General features: G+C 35.9%; 1 protein-coding gene across 1 annotated transcript in view; it reads right to left on the bottom strand.

The window, feature by feature from the left end:
• Positions 1-1,232: 1,232 nt before the first annotated feature.
• Positions 1,233-20,159, bottom strand: part of celsr1b (cadherin EGF LAG seven-pass G-type receptor 1b) — a 46,606-nt gene continuing 27,679 nt past the window's right edge. Inside the window, exons 7-35 of the mRNA XM_026202583.1 lie at positions 19,508-19,671; positions 19,233-19,358; positions 17,066-17,232; positions 16,771-16,956; positions 16,404-16,517; positions 16,144-16,318; positions 15,245-15,386; positions 13,904-14,024; positions 13,153-13,336; positions 12,720-12,821; positions 11,505-11,599; positions 11,155-11,364; positions 10,089-10,272; positions 9,882-9,998; positions 9,568-9,778; positions 8,153-8,320; positions 7,888-8,014; positions 7,605-7,805; positions 7,317-7,491; positions 5,548-5,660; positions 5,376-5,452; positions 5,148-5,274; positions 4,652-4,777; positions 4,411-4,547; positions 3,816-3,910; positions 3,575-3,718; positions 3,266-3,478; positions 2,465-2,735; positions 1,233-2,381 (exon numbers count right to left, since the gene is read on the bottom strand). Coding sequence (XP_026058368.1) covers positions 2,357-2,381; positions 2,465-2,735; positions 3,266-3,478; positions 3,575-3,718; positions 3,816-3,910; positions 4,411-4,547; positions 4,652-4,777; positions 5,148-5,274; positions 5,376-5,452; positions 5,548-5,660; positions 7,317-7,491; positions 7,605-7,805; positions 7,888-8,014; positions 8,153-8,320; positions 9,568-9,778; positions 9,882-9,998; positions 10,089-10,272; positions 11,155-11,364; positions 11,505-11,599; positions 12,720-12,821; positions 13,153-13,336; positions 13,904-14,024; positions 15,245-15,386; positions 16,144-16,318; positions 16,404-16,517; positions 16,771-16,956; positions 17,066-17,232; positions 19,233-19,358; positions 19,508-19,671 — 4,297 coding nt within the window. The 3' untranslated portion in view covers positions 1,233-2,356. The remainder of the gene's footprint in view (positions 2,382-2,464; positions 2,736-3,265; positions 3,479-3,574; positions 3,719-3,815; positions 3,911-4,410; positions 4,548-4,651; positions 4,778-5,147; positions 5,275-5,375; positions 5,453-5,547; positions 5,661-7,316; positions 7,492-7,604; positions 7,806-7,887; positions 8,015-8,152; positions 8,321-9,567; positions 9,779-9,881; positions 9,999-10,088; positions 10,273-11,154; positions 11,365-11,504; positions 11,600-12,719; positions 12,822-13,152; positions 13,337-13,903; positions 14,025-15,244; positions 15,387-16,143; positions 16,319-16,403; positions 16,518-16,770; positions 16,957-17,065; positions 17,233-19,232; positions 19,359-19,507; positions 19,672-20,159) is intronic.

Raw genomic sequence — 20,159 nt, 5'->3', positions numbered from 1 at the left:
CCTTCTTCGTGAATGAAGTCAAATGTGGTCAAATTAGTGTATGCATTTGGAATATTAAAGAACAACAGAGGGCCTGTTGTGTCTTAACAAGCGAGGTGGATATTAATCCCATAACTCTGTCAAATCCATGATTAAAGTTTATGGGTCATATACGCACGCACGGGTGAAAACAAACGCGAGGGTGTATGATTTTTTCTTTAATTCTTCTGAAGTTGGCTTATTTGGACGTGAACATACGCCAGCTATGTGTCAGGCCTGGTTTGACTCGTTTTGGGGGTGTTTGCACTGCAGTTAGCCTCGACCGCTGGATGATGTGTGCACTAGGTGGCGCGAAATGACAGATCATTGTTTTTACTTTTAACGACTGAACTGTCAGAGATGACATTCTGTTAATTCTATCTACAATTTAAAATGTTATAATTGACTTGTTTATTTTTACGCTTCGTTGCAAAATAGTAGCAAAACACTTCCAAATACTACAATGGGAATTACCATGGTCCCATTGTTAATGCCATGTTTTTAACACTTCACCATAATTAAGTTTTTATCACAGAAATTATCGTGTAAATACTATGGTATTTGAGCCTGGTAATCATTCAGTACCATGGTAGATGGGGAGGCATGTTTAATAATTATTATTTTATATATTTATTATTTTATAAATTTTTTTCACTTAAATTGACTTTTTGAAAGTTTGGGGTTGACCTTTTTATTTACTTTCTTTTTCTTTTCTTTTTAAAATGTTTTTGTCACTTTGCTTACCAAGGCTGCATTTATTTGGTTATAAATAAGACAACTGTATTCTATTTTAATATATTTTAAGATTTAATTTATGCCTGTGATGCAAATCTGAATTTTCAGCTGTCATGACTCCGGTCTTCATTGTCATATGATCCTTGAGAAATCATTCTAATATGCTGATTTGCTGTGCAATAAATATTTTTCAACATTATCAATGTTAAAAACCATTGCGTTTTGTTTTTGAGGTTACTGATTTATTTTTATTTATTTGTCATTTGTGCTGATGAATAAAGTAAATCTCATTAATGTGTTTACTGTCACATATGTGTCCTTGTTGAATAAAAGTATTTTTTTTTATTTTTTAAATATTCACATATCTCAAAATTTTGACCAGTAGTGTATGTTGAAGGACTTTCATTACAGCAAAATGAGTTAGAAAAGTTAGAATTTTTTTTTTTTTTTTTGTGAGAAGAATAGACAGTTCAGACAGATTTTTTATTTAATCTTTAAAATTAATTTATTTACAAGGTTCAAATGTTTTATCAGTGCGAATAGTAAGAATATAAATACCTTATTTTACATGCTGGTATCTAATATCTACGAGCTTTGACAAGTAATGGAGGTATTTCATGGATACACATTTAATCTATTTCATTGATAATGTGTTCACTTAAGTACTATCAACCAAGCAATTCTTCCAAACTATTACAGATTACACAGTTACTGACCTGACATCACTTTCACATAGACTGACCTTTAACATGAGTAAAAACAAAAGAACGGCTCCCTGAATGTCTCAGTCTATACTACTTACTCTAGAAGTTTGGCAGGGCTATAAAACAGTGGACAGGCACTTTAGGAATCTTTTGATTCTTTGTTGGTCATTTAGATGCAGAGCAAACAAAACACTGTTTTCCTAATGTACAGCACCGGCAGAGACTGAACATAAGCTGTAAAATACTGTAAGAAGTCATCACTCTAAAACACACCTGACCATTGAACCCAATGACAGACAGTGTGTATGATGATGGTCATCTTCATATTAATAATACTGGGGGAAAAATAACTGGGGGAAAGAAAATTCAGACATTTGGGGCAAAAAAAAATAAAACAACGAATTAAGCTACATCTGCTTAAAAATGCAAAGTATATACATATATAAAAAAACCACAATATAAACATTCAAAACAGTGCTGTAAAAAATACCACAGTAAACATAAATATTCAATATTGGCATCACAGTGAAATCCTAATTTACAATTTTACAAATAACCCTATTACACATCTAAAATACAAAATGTCACTATAAACATTACTTACACATCAAAAGTGATTGATGAATTCTGGAATAAACTTTACAAATGCTAAATAATATCAAAGTCCAGACCAACTTTATGCATTTTGATGTCAGAAAATGTTCCTGCTCAAGTTGGATGATGTAGCGCCTTTGGAATGCTGGGATAGCTAGCGCCCGGCTTCCTCTTGTATTAAATGAACCTTTATAAATACTAAAAACAACTTCAGAGCAGGACAGTGTTGTGCTTTAATACTAGAGGGGACGTAGAAACTGGTTCAAACCCGCTCCAGTTCATTCGGCGTCCTTCAAGTTGAAGACTCAGATTGATGTTTCATTGCTGCCACTAACAAGAGAAAGGAAGAGAGGTGTTACAATCAGAATAGAACCCAAAAAATCCTAATGATCAGCATTTGAGCTCCAACTCACTCCGAATCAAAGTCTTCGTCCGCCAGGGTGACGGGGCTCGTGCCCAGCTCTACGGTCATCCCGTTCAGTTCAGACTGAGGAGGTAATGGAGGTGGTTTGATGATCATGCTGTTAGCCTCGGTTCCTGAGCGAAGCCCCTCGTTTGACCCCACCGATGGAGTCTTTCGGGGGATCTGGGGTGGGTTGTAGTCACTGAGCTTCTCCCTCAAGCGGTTCTTCATGTTCTTATCCGTCAGTGGCGGTGGATATGTGATCTTGTTCTTTAAAATGCCTAATAAAAGTGAAACAATAGTACAATATAATATATAATATTTTAATGGAATATATATATATATATATATATATATATATATATATATATATATATATATATATATATATATATATATATATATTTTTTTTTTTTTTTCTGTTCTAGTTTTTAAAAGTAATTTTAAATGTAACAAATAATAGTGTAAGTAATTATTTTACAGTACTCTATTAAATTATAAAATATTATTTTAATATTAATATTAATAAAGGTACAAATATAATACAAGATAATATATATATGTGTGTGTGTTTGTGTGTGTGTGTAGATAAATATTTTCTAATAAATTATTTTATATTATTATACTATTATTATTAACTAACATTTATAAAATACATACAATATTATGCATGCAGGAACAAAAAATTAAATTATTTTTCAAGTACTAAAATGGTTTCATTCAGTTGTTTCATAATTGTTTTTCACGCTAGTTTTTCTCGTTTTAGTTTTGAAGCAGTCATTTTCATTTAGTTTATGTAGTTGTCGCTCACCTCTTCTGGGTAACTGGTTGCTGTTTGGCTGACTGGGTGAACTCTCACTTTGAGACACATCTCCATTGTGATTTACTTTCTTCCCCTGATGAAGCTCCACATTCACCTTGGTTTCCACCCGCAGTTTCTCTGGAGCACTCGGCTCCTCACTTTCACTGGCTGTGGGCGGCTCCTGCGGCCAGTATGGCTTCCCTTGACCGGACACAACATCAGCTGCAGAACAACAAAAAAAGCCAAGTTTGAATATAGATCAAATGAATTAAACCAGTAAAAGAGCAGGTCAGAGTTCACAGAAGAGGCTGCAGGCACCTTTAGGAGTGCTATGGATGGGCGTTCTCTCGTTATTCCATTTGGTCCTGGAGTGTCTGGCCTCGTCCTCACTGTCCGAGGAGTGGGAGGAAGCGTAGGAGCTGCTGTGTTCATCCACTGAGAGTTCGCTGTCCGAATCTGAGTCTGAAAATAACAGAAAATGAATATTCAGACGTTCTGACACAAGCTGAGCCTTCGATGTTCTTAAAAATAGTTGCATAATGCTCCTAAGTGTCCTCACTTTCTTCCTTTTTACTCTTGTGGAAGAAGAGCGACGGGTCTCCTTCATCATGCCCCACATTTCCACCATTAGACGATATGCTGTGTTTCTTCTCCCTGAGTGAAAACAACATCAAATCTATACATTACTACATAATTATCATTACATCAAGTGGAGTCACAGTAAGTTGCATGTGAAATGTTCACAAATGCAGCTGCAAATATAGCAATATTACGTACATGACAACCAGAATTACTTCTTTGATTAGTTCATAACATTTTTTCAGTAAATGTCAAATGTTTTACTGCTACACTTTGCAGTTAGAAGTGTGTCTGAGAGATCAAACATGTGAATCAATACACATTGGACCTAATATAAGATATAAGTGCTGTGAATCACAATACTGTTAATACTGCTCTGTCAGTGGTTATGGTTAAAAAAATATATAAGTCACAAATATGGCTACACGATTCTCATTTTAAGAGGTTAAGGAGGAGGTATGGGGATATTTTACGTTAGCATTTCAAATGAAACACTGTTTTATTACACGGATGTTTATGAAATACTTGATTCTGATTGGTCACTTGTAGTATTCAGTATAATCCTGGTGCATTACCTGAGTGTGGAAACAAGGTATCTGCTGCTGTGACTCTTGCCTGATCTAATAGAGGCTTCTAGAGAAACACTGGACTCTCCAATGGTGGTCCGGTACAGACCTCCATCCTCCGTGTAGACGTCACCATTCAGAGAACGCTAGGATGACAGATGAAGAGACTCACTGTTAGCGATCAGTCAGCAAATACATTGGGCCTATACACGAATATTATTTAGTTAACTGAAGATGTGAAATGACTCACTGTGAGTAAGGTAGCCCGTGTTGTACTGGGATCTTCAGCTGGTACTTTCTTCCCTGTAAAAACACTTTTTAGGTTCCTCCTCACGTCTTTGTTGAGAATACAGTGGAAAAAGAAAATGCAAATGCCCTGAAATAAAAATACACGTCATAACTGAATAATTAAATAGATAAACATTTGAACAATACACAAGCAAAACTGTTTGTTAAAGAGAGCAATCAACTCCCATATGGTTTCTATAAAACCATTGTGTTTAATTATCCATGTTTATATTTGTATTAATATATTTATATAATATATTTATTTATTAATTAATTTTAATTTTAACTTTAATTTAAAATTTTTACTTCACTATGCCTATATAAAGAGATATGGTAAAGTTAAAACAACAAGTAAAAATTAAATTTAAAGTTTTAGAAATAGGGGAAAGACATCTCAAATTTTTGTTCTGACAAACAGTGAACATTAATTACACAGCACATGACCATACTGTATGTACCTGCAAGCAGCTGAGGATGGCAAAGAGGTAGTGGAAGGACAACACATCGCTGTTGACTGCCATCAGACCCAGCAGCCAGGTGGCGCTGATGAGCAACAGGAGGAGGAAGGCCCCTCGAAGAGAAGAGCTGCACAAGAGCAGACAAGAGTGATGAAAAAAATAGCTTTTACCTACTCCAAGCCATTAGTATTTCTGTATTGTTCAGTTTCACCTTCTTGCTGAACTTACATTGCTCCTGACTTTTCTGTTCGCTGGCGCCGTCCACACGAGGCCTTGGCTGCCAGCACAATGAGGACTGTATTTATCTGTTAAACACAAAGTGTTTTATTTTGCATTATTTACTCAAAACCAAATGCAGTTGGGAGGGATGGAAAAGAAAGCAGTGCTTCCACAAACTGACCAGCACCACTACGGAGATTGGTCCTGTGATGCTCCAGATAAGAGTGTCATAAACCGAGAGCCAGCAGAAGTCAGCGTTTCCATAACCCTGAGGATCCAAACCCACAGCCAGACCTGAGAAGAGACAATCAATCAGCAACAATGCACAAATGGGCAAGATTTTTTTATTTTTTTTATGTTTTAGAAAGAAGTTTATGTTCACCAAGGCAACATTTATTTGACAGTAAAACAGCAATTTAATTAAAATTTTAAGGGGTCATATGATGCGATTTCAATTGTTCCTTTCTCTTTGGAGTGTTACAAGCTTTTGGTGCATAAAGAAGATCTGTAAAGTTGCAAAGACTAAAGTCTCAAATCCAAAGAGATATCCTTTATTAAAGTTAAGACTCTGCCACGCCCCCCTAAGACGGCTCATTCAAACACTCCCCCACATGTCTATGTCACTAAGTGGAAATATTTACATAATGCCGCCCAAATGCTCACACAAATACAGAAGGTGTGGTTTCAGTAACCAGTTAGTGTTGAAGCAGTCATGTCAAAAGGTGAAAGCAAACGCACTTTATTTGGCCTTCCGATAGTAGATGCATTTAGGAATCTTTAAGTTTACTTACAACAGAACAGCAACACATTTTATGGGCGACCGTTTCGTGAACCTAGGAGAGGAGGTCATTCTGACTTTGCTATGACAGTCTGGTGCTTTTGTTATTAGTTTAAGTATTTGCTATTCACTGTTCAAATGCAGAAATCTGCACATTATGTATGTATGTGTGTGTATGTGTCTGTGTGTGTGTGTATGCGCGCACATGTGTGTGTGTGTGTGTGATAGAGAGAGAGAGAGAGAGAGAGAGAGAGAGAGAGAGAGAGAGAGAGAGAGAGAGAGAGAGCATCATTCACATAACAGTGGAGTCAGCTGTCTTAACTGTCCATGGCTTGTGTACTGCAAAAACATAGGAGCTTCATCACTGTGTCTGTCACGCAACTCTGTTCCCCTTTCTGGCTTGAACTGACAGTAAAATTAAGGACATTATTAACTGTCTTTACATTTATTTTGAAAGATGAAGCTCGTGATTATAGAAAGGGGCATTACATTTCCGACAAGTGCTTGCGGTGTTTGGCTATTCACAATGCAGTGGGTCAGTTGGCCAATCAGAGCAGACTGTGCTTGTCTGGAGGAGGGACTTTGTAGAAAGCAACGCGTTTGAATAATATGTTTTTTGAACATTAAAGCATGTCAACATATTTTGTTACACCAAATACACAAAATAATGATCTTTAAAAAAGCATCATATGATCCATTTAATATAACTGTATACATTTAAAATGAACTATAACTGTTTTTTTTTATTAATAATATATTCTAAAATGTAATTTATTTCTGTGATGCAATGCTGAATTTTTAGATTATTCATTACTCCAGGCTTCACTGTCACATGATCCTTCAGAAATCATTCTAATAAGCTGATTTTCTGCACATTTTTGTGAAAAATCATGATGCACTTTTTTCAGGATCCTTCGTTGAACGCCAAGTTCAAAGTTCAGGATTTTAAATGAAAATCTTTCGTAACATTATAAAAGTCTTTACTTTCACTTTAAGTAATTTAATGCACCTCTGCTGAATAAAAACGTTTATTTTGGATGTGATTAATTGTGATTAATGTATTTGACAGGACTACAACATATATAATGTATACCACACATTAACTATATATTTTACAAATAACAGCCTAACGTGTCCTCTAGATCAAACTATGACTGAGTATTACACAGTACCAGTGATAACAGCAGGAATCCCCCAGCCGATGGCGTAGTAGAAGCGCATGTGGCCCTGGTTGATGTTACGCATCTCGGTCAGCATGCGATAGATGTGCAGCCCCTCCACAAACATCCAGGCAAATGCGCACATGTACGAATAATGTAGCAGAATGGCCACAACAGTACATACAAACTACAAATCAGATCAGAAACAGAAAGCTTAAGTATAACATAGGATCATCTGAGATAAATACAATTAAACAATGCGGTTGTTATCATAATCTAAAAACTCTCCAGACTGCTCACCGGACTGTCAGTCTGATTGATTCCAGTGAGGAAGATGAGCTCAGAGAGAAAGATGGCGGCCACCAGATTCTTGTGGATGCTGTGTAGGTTGGAGCGCAGCTTGCGAAGAATGGCCAGCAGGAGGAAGGTGATGAGGAGGGCCACCAGAGAGGTGGACACTGTCGTATAGGTCACCACTTTCAAAGGAAGTACATCACCATGCTATAGACAAGAAGACAGAGTTTAAAAACTAGTTGTATACTAGCAAAAACCCATATTACCCCAAATAGCTGGCTGTGCTTACCTCTCGTTTGGAGATGTCCATCAGGACAGCAAAGCTGGTGATGTGGTTGCACTGGCAGCTGATATGAGTCGAGTTTCTAAAGACCAGCTCACAGCCTTTTGAAGACCAGGCGCCTCCACCAGAAACCCTATCAAACAAGAGCAGGAACGACACAAATAAAATATAAAATAAATGATTACCCTATAAGAACAGCACAAACAGAGATTGGTTTATTCTTGCCAAATCAGAAAAATAAATATAATCTTTTCATTAATTAAGGACTCACGGGATGGAGTGGTTCCAGTAGACGCACACAGGTTTGGTCCTCTCGTGGGTCTCCAGGAGCCGGAAGTTCAGGGTGATGGGTCTTTGGAGTGGGGTGGGGAGAGGCTCTCCGTCCCTGTGGACCACCACGCTCACTACAGGAGTGTTGATGACAGGACGAGTGGGCAGTCTGGGAATGTGTAGAGCACCAGATATGAAAAAAAGGACCAGAATGGAAAAAGACTTTGTCATATCTGTACTATATCAGCTTCTTTTTTTTAATTTATCTGTATTGGCTGATGTTTACAGAAGAATGGGGAAAAACATGCTTTGATAAAAGTAAATAATATATCATAATTATGACATAGAAATCTATATTATGAGTTGCGAAGTCATGATTACGAGATAAAATGTTGACATTATATAATATGAAGTCATAATATAACTTAACATAACATAATTCTGACTTTAGTATGACTTTTTAAGCCATAATTGTGCCTTAATTTATCATTTCAAATTTGTATCTCATAATTACAACTTATCTCATGATTATGACATAGTATGTCATAATTTTTACCTTTTATTTAATAATTATGACTTGGTAACTCAATATTTTCCTCTCAATGCATCCTAATTTCAACTTTTTATCTCATAAATGACAACTTGTCAGTTTGGACTTTCTGTCACATAATTATGACTACGACATACTTATGACTTATTTTGACTTCTATATCTAATTCTTATCTATTCATGTCATAATTATGATTTACCAAACCATGTTTCTTTCTCATGTGGTGAAAATGGGCTTCCACAGGTATTAGACACTTAATTGTTCATGCTCACTTGCTCTATTTTTACATTTAGATTACCTTTGCTGTCATCTAACAGTCACTTAAAGTTGATCTTTAAAGCATTTTTAGCAAATCTCAAAATAAATCTGAATTTTTTATACTGTACTTTATAATGTAATTGTTTTTTAGCATTTAAACCTTTAGTATTTAGTGGTTTCATTTTAATCTATGTAGACAAAATGGTATAGAATTTAAATATCGACAATTTACCAGAATGAAAAGAATTACTGTATCAGCTTGTCATATAGACCGAAATTTTTATATCGGTGCGTCCCTAATTATTTAATAGTTCTCATATTAATTGATATTGTTTTTTTGTTTTTTTACCATTGCATCTCTTGAATAAGTAAATCTGTTGTTTGTACTGTATGTACTGTAAAATGTGTGTAGTGTTCCTGTAGCTCAACTGGTAGAGCACTGCTTTAGCAAGCAAGCAAGCGCAAGGTTGAGGGTTCGATTCCCTGGGAACACATGATATGTAAAAATTGATAGCCTGAATGCACTGTAAGTCGCTTTGGATAAAAGCGTCTGCTAAATGCATAAATGTAATTTAATTTGAATTTTAATTTAAAATCTGAAGTGCTACCTAAGACTGCGGCGGTCCGGATCATAACTCTCTGGAAGGAGTCCACCCAGAGTCCTGTAGATCATCACCATCACAACAGCAGGTGGATCGGGTTGTTCTGCGTGGCGTCTTTTCTTAATGGATGGTGTGAAGTCAACAGTATCTGATCCGTCCACACTGATGAAAGACTCTATTGGTTCAATCTGGGCTGGAGGCTCTGTGGTAAAAGCATCTGTAGTGTATAAGACATAATAAAGGTTAGAATAAAATTGTATCATTGCACATTTCCATGAATATTACTGGTAATATAAAGAAACAATTTTCAAAGTGACAACCTTTGCTCTTTTTCGGCAGGTTTGGGAACAGGACAGATGAGTACACCTCGTTAACTTCCTGAAACCGGGGAATCTTGTCTTGGTTTGCATCGGAGTCCAGAAAATCTAATGCAACAACTGGTTGTAAAGAAAAATGATACATATTTTATATCAAACACTAAAAATTGAGCAGAGCAGACGCTACAGGATGGAGAACCCAATACTAACTCATGTTGTCAGTGACGATGGTGAAGGGTCTCAGGTAGGTCTTCCTCATGTTCTGGACCAGAGTGTTGGCGTACTCCTCAAAATGGTGCAGCAGATGCGCCGTCCCGCCATCAGAGCGCTGTATCTTCTCCCAGTGATCCTTGTTGACAGGGTCAAGGATGGCACTTCCAGCTTTAATGATGTTCTAACACAACACAGAGGAGTAATGTTAATTAATACTGGACTATAACCATTGAAATATGAATACATCTTAGAGTAAAACAAGTTTTTTAAATTGCATACATACACTTGATATATTTAATCTGACGGTTTACATGTTTTCAAACTGGTTAAAGCTGGTCATTTATGTTCATTAGTTGGTTCAACCTGGTTTAGATGGTTGAACACCTAGATTAGCAACTGGTAAGGTCTGTGTCAACCAGGTAGACTATCTTGGTTAAGAGAGTTAATGCTGGTAGGTCATCTTGAACTAAACAGCAATTTGATCAACTTGAGCAATTAAGATTTGGGTTGCAAACAAATTCCACCTTTAATCAACCAACAAAGTTGTCCTAAAAGAAGCTAAGGGAAGTGCAAATGAAGAGCTCAGGTGGAAGCCAACATTTTTCTTCAATGTAATGATGGACAGTTGGATAGATTTACATGTTTTCAAACTGGTTAAAGCTGGTCATATATGGTCATTAGATGGTTCAACCTGGTTTAGATGGTTGATCAGGTGGATTATCAACTGATGAAGTGAGTGTCAACAAGGTAGACCTTCTTGGTTAAGACAATTGGAGCTGGAAGGTCATATTGGACCAGCAACAATTCAGATACAATGCACCAAAAACCAATCTGACCAATTTAAGCAATTAAGATTTGGCTTCCATAAGGTTCCCAATCAACCAACAAAGGAGCCATGAATGATTTACATGCCTTCTAACTGGTAAAAGCTGGTCAATTATGGTCACTAGTTGGACCACCTTGGTTAAGAGAGCTAGAGCTGGCAGGTCATCTTAGACCCATCAGATTGAACTAAAATCCTCTTTGATTCTGGAAGCGTGGGTGAAGACTTTGAGGTCTATACCTTGTTGAAATCGGCATCATGAGTGGCGGTGAGCTCAAAGCCCTGCTGCAGGCTCTCGTGCTCTAACACACTGGTCAGTAGATGGTAGGCAGTCCTCACGTCATTCCCAAAGAGGCGATCCGTGTGGTCGGTGGCAGAGTGGAGCAGGCCCGCAAGGCTTTTTGATCTTTCTCCATCCATTCGAGAAGCATTAGCATGAAGATCCTCACTCTAAGTCACACATGAAGGAGGAAACATTGGTCACTTTTGGGATTGTGTAAAATGGAGTAGAATATTTAATAGTGTATAGTTTACAGTTTCATCCTTGACTATAATTCCAACTTGAATCAACCAGCAAAAGAGTGACAAACCTCTTTCTTTAGCTTTGAAAAGCTGAGGGAAGTGCAGTTGAAGAGCTCAGGTGGAAACCAACCTCTATCATCGCTGCAATGTCGGATAGCTGTGCCTGTCAAACAACAAATGAGGATATATATATATATTGATAAATCATTCAACAATAATGTAATAAAAAGATGAATATTTCTACATACACTACCGGTCAAATAATTGGACACATCTACTTTGTTATTGTTAGTAATTTAAATGTTTTAATTAAAGTAATATATATATATATATATATATATATATATATATATATATATATATATATATATATATATATATATATACACACACACACATATATATAACATATATATACACATATATATACATACAATATACATACATACACACACACACACACACACACATATATATATATATAAATAACATGTAGTTTTAAAATAAAATGTATGTAGTATATGTGTGTGTGTGTGTGTGTGTATTCGTGCTGTCAAACAATTAATTGTGATTAGTTTTCCAAAATAACTCGATATATGTGTGTGTACCATGTATATTTATTATGTATATATAAAGACACACATACAGTAAATATTTTAAAATATTTATATATTTATATTCAATATAAACATAACGTATTTTTCTTAAATATATACATGCATGTGTTTGTATTTATATATACATAATAAATATACACAGTACACACATATATATTATGTGAACAAAATCTTTTATTTTGGATGTTATAATCGCGCTTAAATGTTTGATGGCAGTATATATATGTATATAGTATAGTACATAGTAAAGTATATATAGTTAAATAGTGAAATTCATTTAGAGATACAATTATATATTAAAAAGTATAAATATAATTGTCTACAAAGGTTAAAATGTTCTTATTTATTAGGGCAGATTATATATACTTAATTGTATAAATATAACTATATTTAGAATGACAAACTCTAAAAAAACTAAACAATTCAATTAAAACAAACATTATTGAATATTTTTTTTTTCCATTATTCTTTTGCAAGAAACTTTGTCTAATTCAACTGGTTACTTGCCAGTTTTTTATAATTTGTGGAATTTACTAGAAACTTCTATTAGGAAATCAGTTTTTAAATAAATAAATATAGCTGTCTACAAAATTCAAACTTTTCAAATTCAGTCAAGTGTGTCCATCTTTTGATAATGTAAATTCTTGATTTGATTAAAGGGCGTACCACTGGATCCTTTGGGGCAGTTTGTGGCTGCAGGGCCACCAAACATGGTGCGGGGCCACCAGATACCATCTTCAAAGGCTTTGGGGCAACCATCATAAACCACTAGATAACAAAAAAATGGAGTGAGAGTGAGGGAGAAGAAAAAAGATGCCATTAGCTGCCTCTAACAAGGTTTGTTGCTATGTCTTAATGATAAGACCTTTTTAGGAGCCACAAATGTCCATCGTTGTCAGTACAGACTCTCAATGCTGACATAAAAGCAGTCTGCTCATGACTGGAGTGTATTACACTTACATTTCATCATACTGCGCTTGCAAATATTTTTGGCCTTATTTATTCAATTGTCCAAGATATTTTCAAGCATTCTGTTTGAGTTTTGAAAAGAGGTTCACAACCGTTAACTGATATCCAGGCCAGTTGACAGCACACATACCCACACATCCCCCGACTGTCACCTCTGCGAAGGGGTTGTCACAACGGTTGCACTGACGACCCACCACACCCATCTTACAGTGGCACTGGCCCGTTACAGGGTCACATGTCCGGGAATGCGCTCCAAGGTGAAAACAATCACACGGGTAGCAAGTGTCTGCACCAAGAGGCCGAAAGTAATTGTCCTGAAAATAAAGGAATTTTGTGAGCATGAACCTGAAATTAATATGGAAGCCTGTATTTTTCTATTGCAATTGCAAGTTTTTATATCACAAGTCCTACTTTTTATAGAAATGTGAGATATACATCTTATAATTCTTAGTTTGCATTTTGCAATTCTGACCTTTTTGCTCAGAATTTTAAGTTTACATCTTACATTTCTGTTTTTTTTCCCCCAACACAGAATATTTGTATTTCAAATAAATAGAATTTTCTATTCATTAAAGAATCCTGAAAAAAAAGCAGAACAACTGTTTTCAACACTATTAATAATAAGACATAATTCTGTAAAAAATCTGCATATTAGAATGATTTCTGAAGGATCATGTGACACTGAAAACTGGAGCAATGATGCTGAAAATTAAAACATGAAAAAGTCTTACTGACCCCAAACTTTTAAAACAGTAGTGTGCTTAATGGAATAAAAGTTACTTGGTCCAGTTTATTTGAAATGTGAGTGTTGGACAACAACAGGAAGTCTAGAAGTCTGGTTTCTTTCGAGAATCTGGAGCATGTGATCACTTGCAGCTTACCTTGCAGCTACACTCTCCTGTGGTTTTATTACAGTCCCTTTTGAAGCCTTTGCTGACATCGCAGTTACAGGGCCCACAGGTCGGGTATCCCCACCAGCCGCGAGCACAAGGTTGGTCCCCTCTGTGTGTGCGCACAAACGTCAAAGTAAAAGTGAAAAAGACATAGAAAAGTACAACAGCGCAATAGTGCCTAGCAAAAGACTAAGTTTACATTTCAAACTCCACAGAATGAGACTCAAAACAGCTTCTATAGGGGACTGAGACGGATGGGAAATTTGAAAAGGGGGGCATTTGCTTTGAAATTGGACATGAAATTCTGCAGTAAAATCAAAGCAGTCGATTCTGACTGCGAGGCAAACACGAAATTGCTTGTGTGAAGGCAATACATCATTCTAAGCTTTGTGATCATTTAAAAGAGAATCGTTTTTTTTATGGTGAAAGAAAGGAACAGGAACTAAATCATCTCAAAAATAGACTGTTATTTTAGTCTCTTTTTCTCCACTCATGGAAATTATTTTATCTGTTTTTCTCATTTTGGAACAAGTTTTATTTTTTACTTTTTTTATTGTCATTATTATTTTATTTTTGTAATAAAGTGACAAGAAAAAATCTGTTAAAAAATATTTTTTACGTTTAAAAGAGAGTCCCCCCCCCTTTTTTTCCTTTAGTTTATCTTTAATGGATGAAATCCTGGATAATTCCAGCAGTCTGAGAATTATTTGACTTGTTTCATTATAAATAAAAGCGTGACAGTGTGGGCGTCAAAGACACGTGGAATTACCAGAATTAAAGGATCATCACAACAATACCATCACAAACACCGCCAGCGTCTGCTATCACAGATTTAGCCACTTACAAAACCTTGGCAGTTCATGAAACAGACCATCAGACAATAAAGCTGTTGTCAGTCAGCGTGTTTCAGCAAGTACCAAGATTTAACTAAAAGTCAAGTATTTTCCTTAATCCTAACCAAATCTAAACATTAAAGGGACAGTTCAACCAAAAATTAATGTTGTGCAATGATTTCCAAACCTCTAAGACTGTGTTTTTTGTATATGCAATGAAAGTCAATGGGGTCCAGTGTTGTTTTAAATCCCATTGACTTTTACTGTATGCACAAAAACATTTGAAACGTTCTTTAAAAAAAATTTTGTTTTCCAAAGAAAGAAAAAAACAAGGGAATGCAAAATGGTAATTTTACTACCAGCACATCTTTGTTCAATAAGATGGAAGATTTGTGGCAGCACTCACGTATGAAAAACTATTGGAATTGATATCCTTAAACCTTAGTGTGAGCCACATGAATGAATGAGCGAATCAAAGATACAGAGAGATACTCACTTATGCTCACAGTATTGGCCAAAGTAATTGTGTCCACACTCACAGCTGTAGCCACGTTTGCTGCTGGGTTTACGAACACAGGAGGAAGTGTGTTCACAAGGGTTCAAGAGACACGCATCTACACAGTCCCTGCCAAAATAACCTGGGGAACAGGAAAAGAGAAAGAGTGTGTGTGTCAGATTCAGATACATAGACACTCATTTCTAAAATCATATACAGAGGGCTCTAAATGTCTAATGTCTAATGTTATAAATAAAAAATATGTATTCATTTATTTATTATTTATTTTACTGAGTGAACATTATAAATTAAAAATGGAAATAATGAAAGAAAGAAAAATCTATTATTTTCTTATAAGGAACATGAACTTGACATGAATGTATAGTATACGCACAAATATTTTTTCAAAGAATTTTTGAAAGAAAGAAATACATTTATTCAGCAATAATGCATTAAATTGATCACAAGTGAGAGTAAAGGCGTTTATAATGTAACAAAACATTTCTGTTTCTGTTCTGATTTGTTGTTCATCGAAGAATACTGAAAAAAAAGCTGAACTGTTTTCAACACATGGTAATAATAATGTTTCTTGAGCATCAAGTCAGCATATTAGAATGATTTCTGAAGGATCATGTGACACTGAAAACTTAGTAAAGGGAAAAGTGAGACTGAGAAAGTGTGTGTGGATCAAAAACTCATAAAACAAGAGACTCAAACCTTAAATCCTATACAGAGGCCTAAAAAAAAATCTTGTTTCATTACTATTTGATGTTGTTTTTTTAGTGCAAAATAGAATTATATGTGTCCATGGCATTTCAATTTAAAAGTGGTCTTAAGATTTTGCATTCCATTATATAAACAGTCTTAAAGTTTCTGTTCTGTAGCACTATTGGTGTTACCTGGCTCGCAGACACACGTGTGGGATGCCCAGTTGTCTGTGCAGCGGCTGTGAGACGGACAAGGGTTGGACTGACACACATCGGGTACGTTACATCCGTCTTTCGCATGGATTCGCGTTGCATGCCGTATGTTGATGTTGATGGTGTTAGTGGAGGTCTCACCCATTCGCACACCCTGTGAGATGACCACATGACGTACCCATATGAATAAGACAATCCACACCTTTAAACAATGTAAATGTGTGTTTATGGGAGTATACCTGCATGCAGCCAGTAAATCCAGCCTGCACAGTCCCGTCTCTCTTAAGCAGTCCACCGATAAACAAGTTCCTCAGTTTAAGCCCAGGCAGCTCATTACCGATCTCCACTGTCCTCTAGATAACAAAACAATATAATAAATATGAGTAAAATATTAATAAAAAAGTGTGGAAATATCACAGAATTGTGTGTGTTTAGAATATATATGACGTTTCAGTAATTATAGTAAGTCTTAGTAAGTTTGCATCTTCCTTTTTCATTTACATTTTTGTTACAGTTTTAGATATTTTGTTGAATGATTTTAATTTTTTATTTAGAATTTTTTATTAGAAATGTTATATAGTGTAAATAAATACTGAAATCATATACCTGAAACATGCCATAGTCCAAAGACACAAGAGCCATATATTTGATGTCTTTGCCATCTTTTCCACTCTTGAGCTCTACGAGCACATGGTGCCATTCACCGTTGTCCACGCATACCTGGGGGAAATCTAAGAGCGCCACTCGTCGGACCCCCAGAAACACCTGGAACCGAAGGTGTCTGTTGTTCACCTGGAAATACAAGATAAGAATCTGAGAAAACTAATACAAGTCTCATTTATCTGCTTTATTCTATTATCATCGAAAACAGGGTTAAATGCAGTGGAGACACAATACTCACCATAAGGCTGATCTTGGAAAAATCTCCAGCACTGGCCTGCAGTAGAACCCCTGTGCTTTTTCGGGTGCGAAACATAAGACCCATGTACCAGGGAATGGCGATGGTGATGTCGGTCTCGCTCCATGACACCAAGGCGTGACCATCGAAATGCAGGGGAGCAGGCATAACTGCAGAAAGAAGAGCATCAGACAATTTAGATGACATCCAGACTTTAGTCTGTTGAATTAAATAAATGCCACTTGATGCTTTGGCATTTCCTCCAGTCCTGAGGCACAAATAAACACTATTATTCACACAGAGAGGAATGTTTCCCAGTCAACCAGGAGATTTCTTAATCAGGAATGTGAAATGTTCTTCCACACCAATGTCTTCAGGGCAAATATTTTACTTTCTCTAAATATGTGAGGGCTGAACTTATGGAAATAACAGTAGTATATCTTAGACCCAGCCTTGGGAGTGTGACAGTGATAGCGATGATATTCATAATTGGGCCTAGGGGTGGGCAATATGACCAAAATCTTTTATCACGATATGAGTGATTTTATTTCAAGGTATTGATATATATCACAATATAGATATTTTTGCTAGATACCATAGAAATCTCATAATTCTTGTCACCAGAGTCAATATAAAAAAAAAAATAATAATAAAAAAAACTAACATTAGACAACATTTAAAACTGAGGACAAATAAACAGTCAGCAGTTAACCAAGAATAACAAACTAATTACAAGCAATAAGACAAAAATCTACAAATAAATAAGAAATGCTTCATACTGTACACTGCTTAATCAAATTAATACAACTCTGCATATTCTACAATTTGTAAATTAAACATTTCTTATAAAAGTTTATGCAAAGTGCGCAAAGAAGATCTGAAAAGTTGCAAAGACTAAAGTCTCAGATATAAATAGATATTCTTTATAAAAGTTAAGTCAACCACTCCTATCCAAAACAGCTCATTCTAACACGCCCCCACGTCTACGTCACTGTGTGGGAATATTTGCATAACGCCTCCAAAATGCGAAGAAACTAGGTGTAACATTGTATTTATGCTGTTGCTGCCGCCGGCGCCCTGTTGTGGAAACACTGTTTCGTTGTGAAAGCAAAACTACTTTGTTTGGTCTTCTAAAAGAGGACACTAGAAATCAGTGGTTAAGTTGTATTTACAACACTGTTCCAGAACAGTAAAATCCAAATATTATGTTATTTTTATGTTATTTATGTTATATGTTTCTCTTATCGCTTCACGTTTGTGAACTCTGTTCAATACTCCTGGGCTCTATAAGCGCGTGCACCTCTTTGACAGTGCTCCGAAACAGTCTACGAGACAGCACGAGCATATAGCAAAATGAATTCCAAAATCTTATTGGTTGACAAATTTCTACCGGTTAATTGTGTCTACCCCCAGTTTGACCTTCTCTTTAGTTTTCCTCAATTGAGGTTTTAGACCTTTGGCAGAGAGTGAGAGTTCATGATCTCAATATGCTGTAGATGTATGTTAAAGAGTAGACTAAATGGTCTTCAAAACATCTGCTTTTGTATTTTAGTGAATAAAGTAATTTAGTTTCGGGCAAACAAGAGGGACTTAGATCTTTCTGAATTGGCAGTATTATATCTTTTATGTTCTTTTGAAGTCTCATAACATGCCACGATTCCTCCATCCAACTGATAAGCACAAATAATTAGAAAATGTGGGTTCAGCCGGGTTTCCCTACAGGAAATTAGGTCAAACTAAGCTCACTGAAAATGTTAAGCCAGTTGCAATCCCATTCGCGCTCTTAAATCTTAACTTACGGTTAAAAGATTCTCTTTGTGATTATAATGCACTTACTCAAACAGGTTTGGAGTGGGAAAAGATTGTGACATATAACCTGTCATTTCCTGTAGATGGATGGAAAGATAAAAAGATAGAACGACAGACAGACAAACAGAAAGACGTAGATAGATAGATAGATAGATAGATAGATAGATCGATAGATAGATAGATCCTGTCAACTGCTGAGTATGAGCCATTGGATTTGTGTACACATTGGTATTTCATGGAGGCCAAGAGCAAATCTGGGCAAAAGATGGGAGGCGTGTCTATGTGTTTGTGTCCATTAAGCAAACTCAAGTCAAAGGAAGAATGCTTTACATAATAGAGTAGAAAGAGAGGATTATCTTACCATGTTCACAGTTCTTTCCACCGTAACCTGATGGGCAGTTACAGGTGTGGGTGTTCCATCTATTCACACATACACCTCCATTCTGACAAACAACCTGGCTACAAAAGTCATGTTTTGCTGCACAACCTGAATAGAAAGGGAGAGCACACTTTAAATATTAGGGTTGGAGTTTGACACCTTAATGGAGATAAAAAAAAAAAGTTTCAAAAGTTAGAGTTTGTGTTTTTATAGTACTTCATAATGAAGTATTAAAAAACCCCAGGAAGATTTCTAACCTGCTAAGGTGCCATTGTTGGCAATAAAACTGTCCATGTCTATGGGCTTGCTGTCGATTGTCAGGTTTCTAATGCAGCCAACAAAGTCTCGGTTCTGTACAGGGAAATCCTCAGGGAGGTTTGGGACGCCACCCAGGAGCAGAGGTCCTGTTAGATCCAATGACCTGCAAACATACACAGAAAGATCGGTGAAGCCACAAACAGTCCCAAACGTTCTCCAGTTTCAATGGCTTAACACATTCATAAGGTTCATGTGCGTGCAAAACTGAAATAATCAGACCTTGAGGCACAGCCACATTGGGCAGAAAATAGACGACAATGTTCTTTTATTGTATGTCTTTTTGTCCTTTTAACACAAGTGCACACAAAATCCCCATTCTCTCACCCCTCATTCATCTCCTTTTTGTTTTAACAAAGACAAATAACGCATTGGTTTGGAAAAAACATAAAGGCCAAGATGATGACAAAATCTCTCTCTCTATATGCGTGTGTATGTTTTTATATGTATAGTATACTATATGTATAGTGTAGTATGGTTTTAGTCAATATTATTAGTATCAATAATACTAATGTAGAATTATATTCAAAAAGATAAAAACTATCATCATAAATAATGTTAACATTTTCCACACTATTCAAGTTTTGGCTTGCT

The sequence above is a fragment of the Carassius auratus genome, chromosome 25 (genome assembly GCF_003368295.1).
Source record: "Carassius auratus strain Wakin chromosome 25, ASM336829v1, whole genome shotgun sequence".
Classification (NCBI taxonomy): domain Eukaryota; kingdom Metazoa; phylum Chordata; class Actinopteri; order Cypriniformes; family Cyprinidae; genus Carassius; species Carassius auratus.
Note: the sequence above shows the minus strand (reverse complement) of the source record. Positions and strands in the feature narration are given on the sequence as shown.